Source organism: Danaus plexippus, chromosome 17 (assembly GCF_018135715.1).
Source record: "Danaus plexippus chromosome 17, MEX_DaPlex, whole genome shotgun sequence".
NCBI lineage: Eukaryota > Metazoa > Arthropoda > Insecta > Lepidoptera > Nymphalidae > Danaus > Danaus plexippus.
In genome coordinates this window covers 6,130,029-6,142,540 of record NC_083548.1, presented here as the reverse complement: position 1 = coordinate 6,142,540, position 12,512 = coordinate 6,130,029, and the positions used below count along the sequence as shown (strand labels likewise).

Sequence of the window (12,512 nt, the reverse complement as noted above, 5' to 3'; positions counted from 1 at the left end):
AACCAAAAACTTCAACTTAACTGTTGTTACATGTGATTCCAATAAGAAACTGATATTCCAAGCGAATAATGTTCACAAAACGTAAACGAAAACAAAAGTGGATCTAGCTAAGCTTTGGTAAAAAAGAACATAGTGTAATGTATAAAAACGAATTGTGTAGTGAAGTAGAATTTAGAATAATATCTTTATCCCAAATTAAAACTACATACTTTCAACTAGATTTACAAAATTGATTTGTAATGTTGGAAACCATCCCAGATATTGACGATATTATTTATGGTTTGACACAACTGATTTGTGAACTTAGTGAATTTTTTTTTTTTTGAATGGGGAGTTCTGGACAAAACAACTCTCTGAAGTTGTCATAGAAGAGATGACGAAAAGAAGAGAAATCAATAAGATAAATTTAACATGAGCGATAACATGAAATATTGAGGAAATAGAAGTAGTTTCTGTCAACAAAGGGTAAAATAATATAATACTATCTACACATAGCTTCATATTTTCCTCTTCCCTCTGTGGGTACAATTTGGAAACTCATTATTTTTGTGATATATAGGATAAATTCTAAATAATTTACAACTACATCTTTCGTGTCTAATTACTTGAATCGCCATTTTTTTAAACAATTAGTTTGTCCAAAGCTTAACTTGAGAAATCTAAATACCATAATATATCATTAATTTTTGCAGTATTTAAAAAATTATCATATATCATTATTTGATTTTTATATGTCCACAAAATGTAATTTATAAAATCAAAATTAAATGTTATCCCTAACAATTAATATGGTATGAGCTCTAAATGTATATGTTCAATATCTTTTCCTTCTCAAAAAGCATCCCATTAATTTTGACTAACAATAAAAATCTCCGAAAATTATAATATGATTATTAATGACCACTTATTCAGCAGTATATAAAATGTCAAAAAAAAATATTGCAGTTTTATTGACGATTTTATCCCACGGTACACAACAGTACAAGATTGTAAATAAAACACGAAAAAATGTATATACGAAACTTTTTTAATAATAAGGTATAATATTTACATTGAGTTTATTAACAAACTTGTTACATGAATTATGGATAAGGTATTTGACCGTATCCAAACAACTATGTCACATCCACACCGACATTAAGGGGAGGTTGTGAAGTCAAACCTACTTATAATCTGTGTCCTGAAATGTATTCTATTTGAATTTGAACATTAAATTACGCAATTTTAATTATTCACGCCGTTTTTTTTTTTTTTTTTTTTGCTTATGAGAATATGACTATGTCAAATAAACGATCAGACGAGAAAAAAAACAATATGAAATATAACACCTTAATTACTTTTAATCCCTCGTTACACCGCTAGCGTCAAGTTTAACAAATAAAAAATAAATTAATAACAAATCAATAATAAATTAGAATTTAAATAACATCACAGACAAACAATAATAAGTTTGGTTTTCGAGATTCCTTTTTTTTTATTATTATACGTAATATACTTATGACAATTATCTAGACAATTCGCTTATCCTACGGCACTCGGTGAATTAAATTTAATTTGGACAAAACACACGATTTATTTTCCAACATTAACAGATGTCATAATCAAAAACCACAGAAAATATACTTATTTTTATAGCTTTTCACATAATTGTATTTCACAAAGGATATATTTTATTTTAATCTATTGTTTGTTATTCTGTTTCTTGTAATAGACTTGACCAACAATATTCAAACGTCACATTTGGTACTTATTTCCAAATTTCGTATTGAAAAATTCAATCTTACCAAAACCGAGCGCCACCATCAGGCGTTTTTTATACCTGTCATTTGTCTAAACTAAACTAATTTTTAGGACTTACTATATTTAATCGATATTACTGTACAAAACGCTTAATCATTCGCAAAAATTTTAACTATTCATTTTTTTTTTATTATAACATTGCCAAGTCCGTTTTGAGCCGGGCATACGTACACGTTTTAGAAGGGTTTTACCGATGTAAAATCAGACGGTGTCACCGCATTATTGCATTGTCCCGCCTGCCAGCCATTTTCTAATATCATTTAACTATATGGCAATACAATCATTCAATGCATTTACTTTACTCTTATCTTAAATATTAATCGCTGCGCTATTGGACTAGTATACTGCGTGCCAGCAGTTTTTAACGCACTATGAGTAAATAAGATTACCAGACAATTACCTACATACGTTACAGACATACATAAATACAATATTGACTATTCAGAGGATCGTAGAAGTTGCACTTTAATACCAAATATTATTTTTTAATGTTACCAGTTGCGTAATCGTCGTTATGGTTACATTAATCGATATCTGGAAATACCTTAAATTCATAATGTCTTTTCCTTGTAATCTAGGTCCGTTCAGGAATTATCAGATATCCCAAATTCCTTTGGACTAATTTCCTATAAAGTATTAATATATTTGTAACCGTCTATAAACGGCCACTGAGAAGTCTCGGTCAATCTATAACTTGAAACGTTGAGCGGAACAAAAGCTAAATAAAAATAACTCATATATTCGTTCATTACACTGGACAACTGAGTATCTTAATACGATAGTATACCCTTAGGAAGGCGAATTTATTTAGTTACATACATATTCTCATGATACTCAAACACACGTATTTATTGAGATCGAATTCGGTTTAAATTTATCTATACGTTTTATTAGTCGTCCATTTAATGATCGACGACTGACCAAGCGCTTCCGTCGTTAAAAGCCGACATCACACACGGCTAGGTCGATCAGTCAACGCTAGCCTGAGTACGGCGACTTCTGTGTGTCAGGCCGCCGTCAAGGCGTGAGGGGGCGCAGGCGCTGGATGGAGGGGTGCGGGAGGGGGGCTATCCACAGTTCCACACGCTTTCAACTCCGTGAACACTTCAGTGAAGAACCCAGGCTCCGAGTTGATTCTCAACATATTGAAGGATAGCCTGTCAACGATGAGCAGACAGCGATCCCAAAACTTATCCTTGGAATCCTCCACGAGGAAGGGTTTCAATGGATAGGAGATCTCGTTGCCCATGTAGGAGTAAGAGAGGTAGAGGCAGGTGAGCACTACAGCTTGTAGTTCCTGGGGGCGAGCTATTCGCTCGCCGTCCACCAGCTCCCGAACCAGCATATACACGAAGACCACGTTAGCTGGATTGATGAACGCCACGTCCTGGAAAATATATAATTCTATATTATTATACTATTGTAGTAGCGTTTAGAACTTGAATGCAAACAAATAATGAGACGCAAAAGAACATACGTCACCTAATCAGTGGAATTGCGACGTTTTATTTATTTCTTTAACTCATGAAAGGTAAAAATTACCCTCACCCTTATATTATTATTTCGATAGCGTACATTCAAGATAAAATCTACTAAACTAACCTTGAAATGACTCATTGGTGAATATCGATCTTATATAATCGTATTACGGCCCTACACGTGTCCAATAGTTGTGGAAGTCACGTTCTAAAAGTATCTTTCTGCTGTCTGCAAATTTTTCTTTACAGCTATTTTGACAAACTTTTTCCCGTTTTGGCATTTTTACAATAAAAGACGAATATTAAAAACGGTTCTTTTGTTTCTGTTACGTACTAATATTAAGTTTCTGTGTTATTAAACATCATTTTATTAATCCGGTGTTTATAAATACTAATATCATAAATTCTCATTTGCAGATTTCTTACTGTCAAAGGTGAACTTCCGCCAGACAAAACATTTATACGCATTTAAATAAATTAAACTGATACTCAATAAAGATAACGAAAATGTCTCAGAATTTTAAGTTACATATATGAAATAAACATCTAATTTTGCAACTATACAACCTTAACCTATCTATACAATAACTAACTCTGTGGCTAACTAAAATGGCTTTTACATCAGGATATGTTAACAAAATTTCAAAAACAAACGTAGGAATATGTCCAGAATTCACAAGAACCAAGGGAAATTTATTAGTAAATTGTATTTCAGACGATATAATGTTTCATAGATCAACAGAAAACGACAAATATTTACTACAAACCCCAGTGGGTCGATAGGAAACCCTTCGCTCAAATTCCGCAACGACGAGAGTCTCAACGACGTAAACAAGGAGACTGTACACAGATTATGTAACAAAATAAACAAATAAAAGGAGCTCATAAAAATATTGTTGTTCAAAGGAGTTCAACGTGAGATCCAAAAATATTTTTTTTGCAATCAGTTTTCTTTTGTTTTCTGTTAAACAATGGAAGTTACATTTAGCTTTCAGTTAGCTTTCGACTTCAGGATCAAAATGCTACTGATAAAAAACCTCGTATATCATATATAAATACGTGTCATCGATTTTAAAACCTGGTAACACCGTTACTTATTATGTATTACGTCATGAAATTCATAATGTATAGATTGAATCATAGAATTCCTCAATATAAAATGTGTTTCTGTTTATCGATCGAATTCCTTCCATGGTTCCTCAACCCCATGAACACGCAATACAACCATCCCTCTCTACGGGGTACGTGCTATTGATTTAGGACGCATACATTTTGAATGAATCCATCAACTGTGTAACTTTTGATATACGTTTCAAGTAAAAGATACTTCCATTGTTTGACATCTTAATTATCCTTCTATATTAAACACAAACGCGAATGGACTAAGTGAGGTCATAGTTTAAATTATTGATGCCTGTAAAGGCTTTTAATATTTTTTCAATATTGGGATGACACAAATAAATCTATGCGCCTTTTGTTCGCAAGTAAAATAGAGATGAGTAGAACACCTACATAAGTACATACGTCTTGCTTATTGTAATTAAGTTGTTGGAATATAAGTTATTTAGGGTTTATAAAGTCACATGGTACGGAAACAGAGATTAATGTTTTTATCACAAGTGTAAAAATATTCTCAAGGATCCCTGTTTTTATCGAAAGTGTTATTGAACTCTTTCTCCATAAATTCCTTTGATTCTGGGACGAATTCGTGTAAAATATATAGTTAAAAGCTTTTGCATGATAAAACTGATCTCAAACTAGTCGTCCTACTTTTTTAAAATTTCAAATTTATAATGCTTGCAAGTTATTCCACCTGTTGGTAGGTGGAAATGAGGTCGTAAGAGGTTAAACTTCTATCTCAGCAATTCAAGATTTTCTTGGGACGCCCAAAATATAACTTCAAAGGAAACAGCGACAAAGGCAAACTATTTCAATAATTTGAGGTGCGTATTAGAAGGACTAAGGAGGAATGTAGTAAACCACTTCGTCCGGATGCTAGGAAGATCTACAAGGAAAGCATAGAGGCCTATCGTACATTTGTTTGCCCGGTGACAGAAAGGAAATGCACAAATTAAAGCGTAATTCCTGGGTCTCTCCCCATAGTGAATCCTGTAGAATACTAAGAATGGCTACTTGTCGCCTATGCTGTAGGCTGAATAGATTGATTTTAAGCAAGTCATGGTCAATCTTTTTGAGTTTTCAGTACCAGTTTCTCAGTAATACGGACCTTTGTCATGACAAAAGGGCAGACGGGTAAGCGAGGTGATGTGGGATTGTTGTTGTTAAGATGTAAATTTCGGGCGAAAAGGGAATCGAACAGTGAATAACTTCTCCTACAACTGGAAGACTTTAAAAACACCAAAGGTTTTCTTTACTATTTTTAAAACTAATAGTTACAGGTAAAACTTATACTAAGAAACAATAGTGATCGACGCTAGATCACATTTTGAATGTCTCTTAATCATTAAACCTCAATATATATATAGTGTAGAGTGCGGATATTAGCTCTAAAGTGGTAGAGCCTAGCTGTGGTCAAATTACTACAGCTCGAACCTGGATTGGCTCGACCGGGAAAGTACCACCCTCTCACAGAAGATCGGCGTGAAAGCAGTCTTTATTGGCTGCGTTTAGTCCGATGAGTCAGAGAGCCGGTTGCCCTTTTCTTTTTTCCCACCCTTTCCCTTTTCCATTTTCCCAACCTTTCCTCTCCCTCTTCCCTAAATAAGGATGGCAACGCATCCGAAAAATTATTTTGCAGATGTCCATGGGCGGCGATTACTATGTACCTCTATCAGGAAGGAAGTCTGCTCGTTTGACGCCTTTGTCATAAAAAAAAAATAGTTATTGGTATTAGTTGGGGTTGCTCGTGCAGACATGACCTGGTGGTACAGCAGCGCCAGCAGTTGCCAAATGATAAGAAATATAACAAGTGTGCTAATATTATAAATGCCAAAATGGATGTATGTTACAATTATGCAAAAAAAAGCATTCAATAGATTTTGATTATTTTAATGTAACTCTCCTCTAATTGTTCTTTAGACTTCAGATAAACGTAAGGGCTATTATTTATTGCAAAATTCCGTGCAGTTTCCGCGATTGAACGCGTAACATTTGTAGGAAGTTATATAACACGGACTATGTATGGTTAATATCGGTCGATCTGCTCTTTTCCAAAATTCTCTTCCAAAGCTCTTTTCCAAAATTAGGTGTGTAAAACAATCTTGGTGCATACATATACATAATTACACATACGATTTAGCGCTCAAAGCGTGCCAGTTTTAATGTAAAAACAATTAATGGACAGGGTCGTTTATAAATTAACTTTTTTTTTTGTAAATCAATAATCTTTTTTTCGATCATGTAAAATATAATTTACTTGAGAAAATCTTAAATATCATTAGTTCAAATAGGATATTTTTTAAACGAATACTTTTCTTACATTTTATTCAAATTACGTAACATCGTGTATAGTATTTTATATTTAAGTTAGAAATGGAATATTAAGAAAACGTAGAACTAAACCTGTTTTTAATTACTAAATAAAAAAATAATCATAACATGCCTGTTGTCTGAGTAAAAAAAAATCCTCAAAATAAAAATCGAATGTACTGATATATATTTTTTTTTTATAAAGTTTTATAATTACTTCCTTAACGATTTCAAAGCTTTTTACTTTTATTATAAAATATGTATCGTTTTTTAAAACGTTTCCTACATAAAATACTTCGTGAAATTTATGTTAAATTTTTGACACATTGTATAATAAATTCAGGCTTCGATTTAAAAAAAGAACAAAAATTGTACCGTAATACATGTACTGCGATAATTTATAATAGTAAATAATTTGAAAATGGTCGCTGAACATATTTTTCTTCACCTTTATGCTCCAATAAGAAATCAATAAACAATATTGTAGACCCTTGCCAAATCAATCGCTGTTCTATATTTATTTTTAATAAAACATCTTATTTATTCCCCACATATTATTGTAATAATATTTCAAATTACTTTGCTCTGTTAAAATAATAAAAAAATGGTGTAGTCTCTGAACTCGTTATGAAAACAGTTTAAATTCCTTTGAGTTTTATGCACAAAAATTATATAATTTAATTAACAAATAATTAAAGTTTAAATAAAGTAATACATATTTCAGGCAGAATACAAAAAGATTTTTGATTCGGTAAAATTTTTATAACTGTAAACGTGGCAACCCCAATGGCGCAAATCTGAATTGTTGTGCCAGACAGCCAACTAGACAACATATGTATGTGAAACAATTCTCATAATCAAACATTTAGATTTTTGCATATACATATTTAATTACAACTCATACTAATTAGTAATAGCTATTCCTTTTTTTCTATTTCAGTCACAACTTCAGTCAGATATGAAATCATAGAGTCGCTGTTCGAATCCCAATTTACTAAACATTAGAAAGAAATGTTTAGTTAATAATTGTATTAAATTTAATATATAGATATTAATAATTAATAAGTAATAAAGTAATAAATATTACGTGTCATCTCTATAAATCCTTTCGTATATAACACCGTGCTGGGAAACGTGGCCCTTAGTATGTTGACATAACTGAACGCGTCGCTAGATGGCGCCTCTCGACAGACCACTCAGCATAGCACTTGACGCAATGTCAAAAATTTCGCGTTTACAGAATCTCTTAATAAGCGTAAAAAACGATCGATATCATTGAAATACTGAATTGATGAACAATGGCTAAGTTTTTTAATCATATTTCTAAAAATTTTACTTAGAAGAGCTTTCGGAATCTCAATTTTCTAAAGAATTTAAATTATGGACATAATAATTCTTAACCATAATATATCACTACTATTATTATTAAGAAAAATATAATTTATCCAAGTAAAGCGGTAGTTGCAAGGTTTCCACACCATTTATAACGACTGTTTTTCCCTGAAGCCACCCTAGCAATTTAGGACTGGGGTTTGGAATTGCCGTCCACATAAATAAAACCATCTATTGCGTAAGATAGATAAGATCTTTTGTAACTAATACAATTTTTTTTTAAAGACGGAACATTTTCATTTACGTTTAGAAACTTAATTACCTTAATCCGAGATGTTGGAAGAATAGAATGTGCACGTTTTGGCACATGTTAATGACAATCGAAGAATTGAACCAAAAATATAAAATCGATAAACGCTGCTTATGTTTAATAATCTTCAACGGTTTCTAGTCTTATAAACAGGTCGCCGCCACCCTCCAGTCATAGACAATACATATCGAAGCCCCAGTAATGTAGTCTGTGTCCACACACAAACAACTGTTGTTTTTAAATACAACAGTAAGAAGCATGATAATATTTACGTTGTGAAGAATTCAATCAAACATTATTAGGAAATAAAGAGAAATTGATCGCTATTAGGAAATTTGTACAGCAAATTGTGTTATTATAAGTATTTTCTTGTTTTAGTTACCTGCCAACCTTGCAGGAGCAGCGAGCGGTCTACCGTCCTCAGCCACATGACCGCGTCTCCAGCCTGGAAGTCACGCAGCCGGTGACAGCGCGCGTGGAGGAACATCCCCAGGCACTTTAGTAGTTCAGACGTGGAGGCCTGGATCACAGTCTTCCTTGGAGCTGGTATAGGTGGGCCCACTGACGTCGGCAACTTCTCGTAGCACACATTATTGTTGAGTGCGTTCGTCCGAGCGACCTCCGCGGCCGGCAGCGGTGCCACAGCCCTGGCGTACGTGACTCCTCCCAAGCTCACATTCTTGTTCCTGTCCAGCGGCGCGTTGTCCGTCAGCGGAGCGCGGTACGTGGACACGCTTTTGCTCTTGCATTCTAACTTCTTCTTGTTGTTGTTGGCGGTGGAAAACCTCTTCCAGGACAAGGCATTGATGAACAGCGAGTGCTTCTTGAGGTTCTTCTCCAGGGCTGTCTTCTCGGAGATGATCTTGGCGGCATCGTCGAGGGTGGCACGGCGCTCGTCGCGTGGTAGGTCGCGGTTCTCTCTGTTCTTGGCGTTGTTGAGTCTTTCGTAGGAGTAGGCGAGGGCGGCGCGGTCGGGCGGCGGGGCAGCTGAAGGCGGGCGCCGCTCGCGCGGGCTGAAGCTCAGCACGGTGCCCATGAGGCCCGCGCGCGTTTGTCCGCTAGGTGCCCGCATGCATCGCGTGTGCGGCGAGCGATGGCGGCGGCCCTTTTGCGGGCTCGATAGCGCCGCGCCTGCGCCCTCGGAGGGGTATCGACCGCAGCGCGCGCAACCGGCGGCGACGCCCCGACGCCCCGACGCTCCGTCGCCCTGCTGTAAACACCGAACCCTCGGTAAATCACGAATTACCTAGCCACTCGATTCTAATTAAGTCCGTTCTCTCCGACCGGCCATACCTAATTTGACTGTAGGATGTTAGGCGATGTTGTTCTCTACGTGGCAGCCGAGCTCGTGCATAACATCAGGTGCAATCGTTACATAATAATGCGGTATAACATCGCACGACTGACGACGTCCCTATAATCGAGTCTTCTCAATAGTCTCCGTAGTATTTTCGTCTTCTAAATTCAACCTACATCCGCATCGCCTGACCTGAATACAATTTTCATTAAAAAATACTTCTTAATTCGAAGCCTCGCTGCCATGTTTATGAGCGGAACGAGACTTTTTATTTCAATATTATTTCAGAACGCCTATGTTAATAAATTGTTGTTTATTATTAAAAGACATTTCTTTACATATATATATATATATATACAACATACAAAATATATGATTAGTATTAAGGTACAAAACCTTTCGAATAAATTGTATGAACTCTTTAACATAGTTATCGTCATAAATAACAATTGGAAGTAACACTGTCTAAATCGCTGAATTAAGAAAATTTATCAATGTTTATGTGCCCCAGAATCTGATTATGTAATTTTGAATTTTCTGTTGCTAACGAGATAAAATTTTACCAAGACCGCAAAATTAAAATGAGAGGGTTAATACGTGGTCTCATTTTAGAGAGGGGACGAAACGTCGGCTTATTACGATAAGAGAATGTATATGACTTGCTTTTTGCTTTTTTATTTACATATATTTGTTTTCGTAAATCGTTTAAGTTTTAATTTATATTTTAATAATAATTAAGTTAAATTACCTTATATTACATTTTATATGAGGTGAAGCACTAATTCAAAATAATCACACATGTCACACAAAACTCAACCTAACACTAACAATATGATTATATTATCTACTTACAAACTAGAATGTTTAATCTATATTTTCTTTACTTTTTCGAACTCACATTTGTATTCCTTTGCCAGTTTGAATATGTCATTTAGGTTTAATATAAAAACTCATTACAATGTAAAGTATATTCCTTACATTTTCCGTCAATATTACTCATGCTCAGAGGTCTCATCGCTCCGTCGCCTCATATTACATTACGGGCGACGTTATAACTTTGTTTATAACATGGAAATAACTTTACTTAGCACACTTGTTCGTACTTTAATTTTATACTAAACAAATACTACAGTTTTGAGCAACCAATACCAATAAGATTCCAATATTAAGATTGTATATTCGTAGAACTTAAACGGGAGAAATATTAATAAATTAAAATCTCAAATACAGACAAAATTATTAAAAAAAAAAAATTAAGTACGCTTATCCGACGTTGGCTTTCCACAAAGCATTGTATCAATTCCTTTGAGAAAAATTTTCTAAGACGCTTTTTTATTGTCTTAGATTATACCAATTGATACGTAAGTAATTTTTTTAATATATTTATTGGGTAATAAGATATTATGGGACTAATGGAGGGCAATGATGGCAATACGATTTTTTTTTTTAATATTATTGTTGAATAAAGTTTTTTGTTTCCACGTTTGAAATTTTTCGCGTTTAAAAAAAGAAACGGTGAAGTGTAGGAAACACTTGTTCTACCTTTTATTTTGAATTCTTTTGCTGTAGGCCACTTTTCGTGGGGTCAAGGCTCGTCTCAGATATATATATTTGATTTGTGTATTTTTCGTGAATTTCTCAGTAAATTACTCAGAGGTCACTCTGACTCATTTATTTTGTGTATAAGCAAGCGTCCAAACTAACATATACTACCTTGAAGTCGCTATTCCGACTTGACGTGATTACTGAACCTTAAACTTGAGTCAGCAGTAAATATACTCTCAAACAACGAGACTATTTAACAACAAAAATTATATAGAGAAGTTTTTTGAATTTTATAAAGTCATTGCATAAAAATAGAGGTAGGACATGAAAAATTGGTTCTCGTTATACAAATGGTCCCTTAGAGATGTATAAGATGTTTTCACGTCCCCAAAACGAAATTAAATAGATCCTGCCATTCGACCTTTTTGTAGTCTTTTTTCATACAATTTTCTTTTTTTTTAATAAAAGAAAAGTATGAAAATGTCCATTAAACAATTTTAAAGGTGTAACAAATTCACATCAGTGTTAGTTAATGAGATTATTCTCAAAAAATTCTTTTTTTTTTTAATTATTTCTATTAAAATTTTTACAACAAAAATTTCAAAGAAATGTTGAATTACACCAAATAATTTAAAATGGCGTCTGTTCTATTTCATGAATTCATATAAATATTACCTACGATAAGGCTGTAAATAACGACACAAATCTTTGATATTATTACATCTTAAATAAAACTACGACTCGTCAAACGTAAACACTCTAATAAATCTTTACTTGTATGTTAAGTATCGAAATAAGAATTGTAGGTGTATTAAATACAATGTACTTCAGAGAGAAGAGCATCGATCGAACAATTTACAGTATTTTTCTTGTCTCATTTTTATACGAAGAAAAAAAAGAGACGGAATAGAGTACACTTAATTTTGATATCACGAAAGTTTTCCTTATCTATAAATTTGACAGCGTGTAACATTGCCATGTTGAGAGAAAGAAACACGAGCCTATTTTTATTAAACCTTAAATTAGCGTTTCAAAATGGCACCAACAATAAAGAACAATTATACGTTTGACGTGACGTCACGTGATTAGGCTGAGATTTTGTATTTTAAGCATTTAAAAGCTTTAAACTGAAGTCGCTTAGTTTCTTGTGTTAAGGGTCCGCTAAGTATAATTACGAAGAAGTTATTTAGTTTTTATTCTATTCAATGTTAGATTTTCAGATGTAAATTTTTGTTTTCTAAACTATTCGTACTATTTAGTGTTTATTATTAATACATTTTAACGTCGGGGATTGCGTTACGCCGGCTCCTGTATGAAGGTT

At 33.8% G+C, this 12,512-nt stretch overlaps 1 protein-coding gene across 1 annotated transcript; it reads right to left on the bottom strand.

The window, feature by feature from the left end:
* Positions 1 to 1,009: 1,009 nt before the first annotated feature.
* LOC116771155 (cyclin-dependent kinase 5 activator 1) lies at positions 1,010 to 9,536 on the bottom strand. Its single transcript, XM_032662902.2, has 2 exons — positions 8,732 to 9,536; positions 1,010 to 3,187 (listed from the first exon to the last, which is right to left on the bottom strand). The coding sequence occupies exons 1-2, from the start codon at positions 9,419 to 9,421 to the stop codon at positions 2,807 to 2,809; spliced, it is 1,071 nt and encodes a 356-aa protein (XP_032518793.1). The 5' UTR covers positions 9,422 to 9,536; the 3' UTR covers positions 1,010 to 2,806.
* Between the last annotated feature and the right edge of the window lie 2,976 nt (positions 9,537 to 12,512).

Bases quoted from the DNA above. Each gene is read 5' to 3' on its own strand.
- LOC116771155 (XM_032662902.2), bottom strand. From the start codon at position 9,421: ATGCGGGCACCTAGCGGACAAACGCGCGCGGGCCTCATGGGCACCGTG. The intron at 3,188-8,731 runs GTAACTAAAACA...TATATTTTCCAG, and splicing joins TGCTCCTGCAAGGTTGGCAG to GACGTGGCGTTCATCAATCC.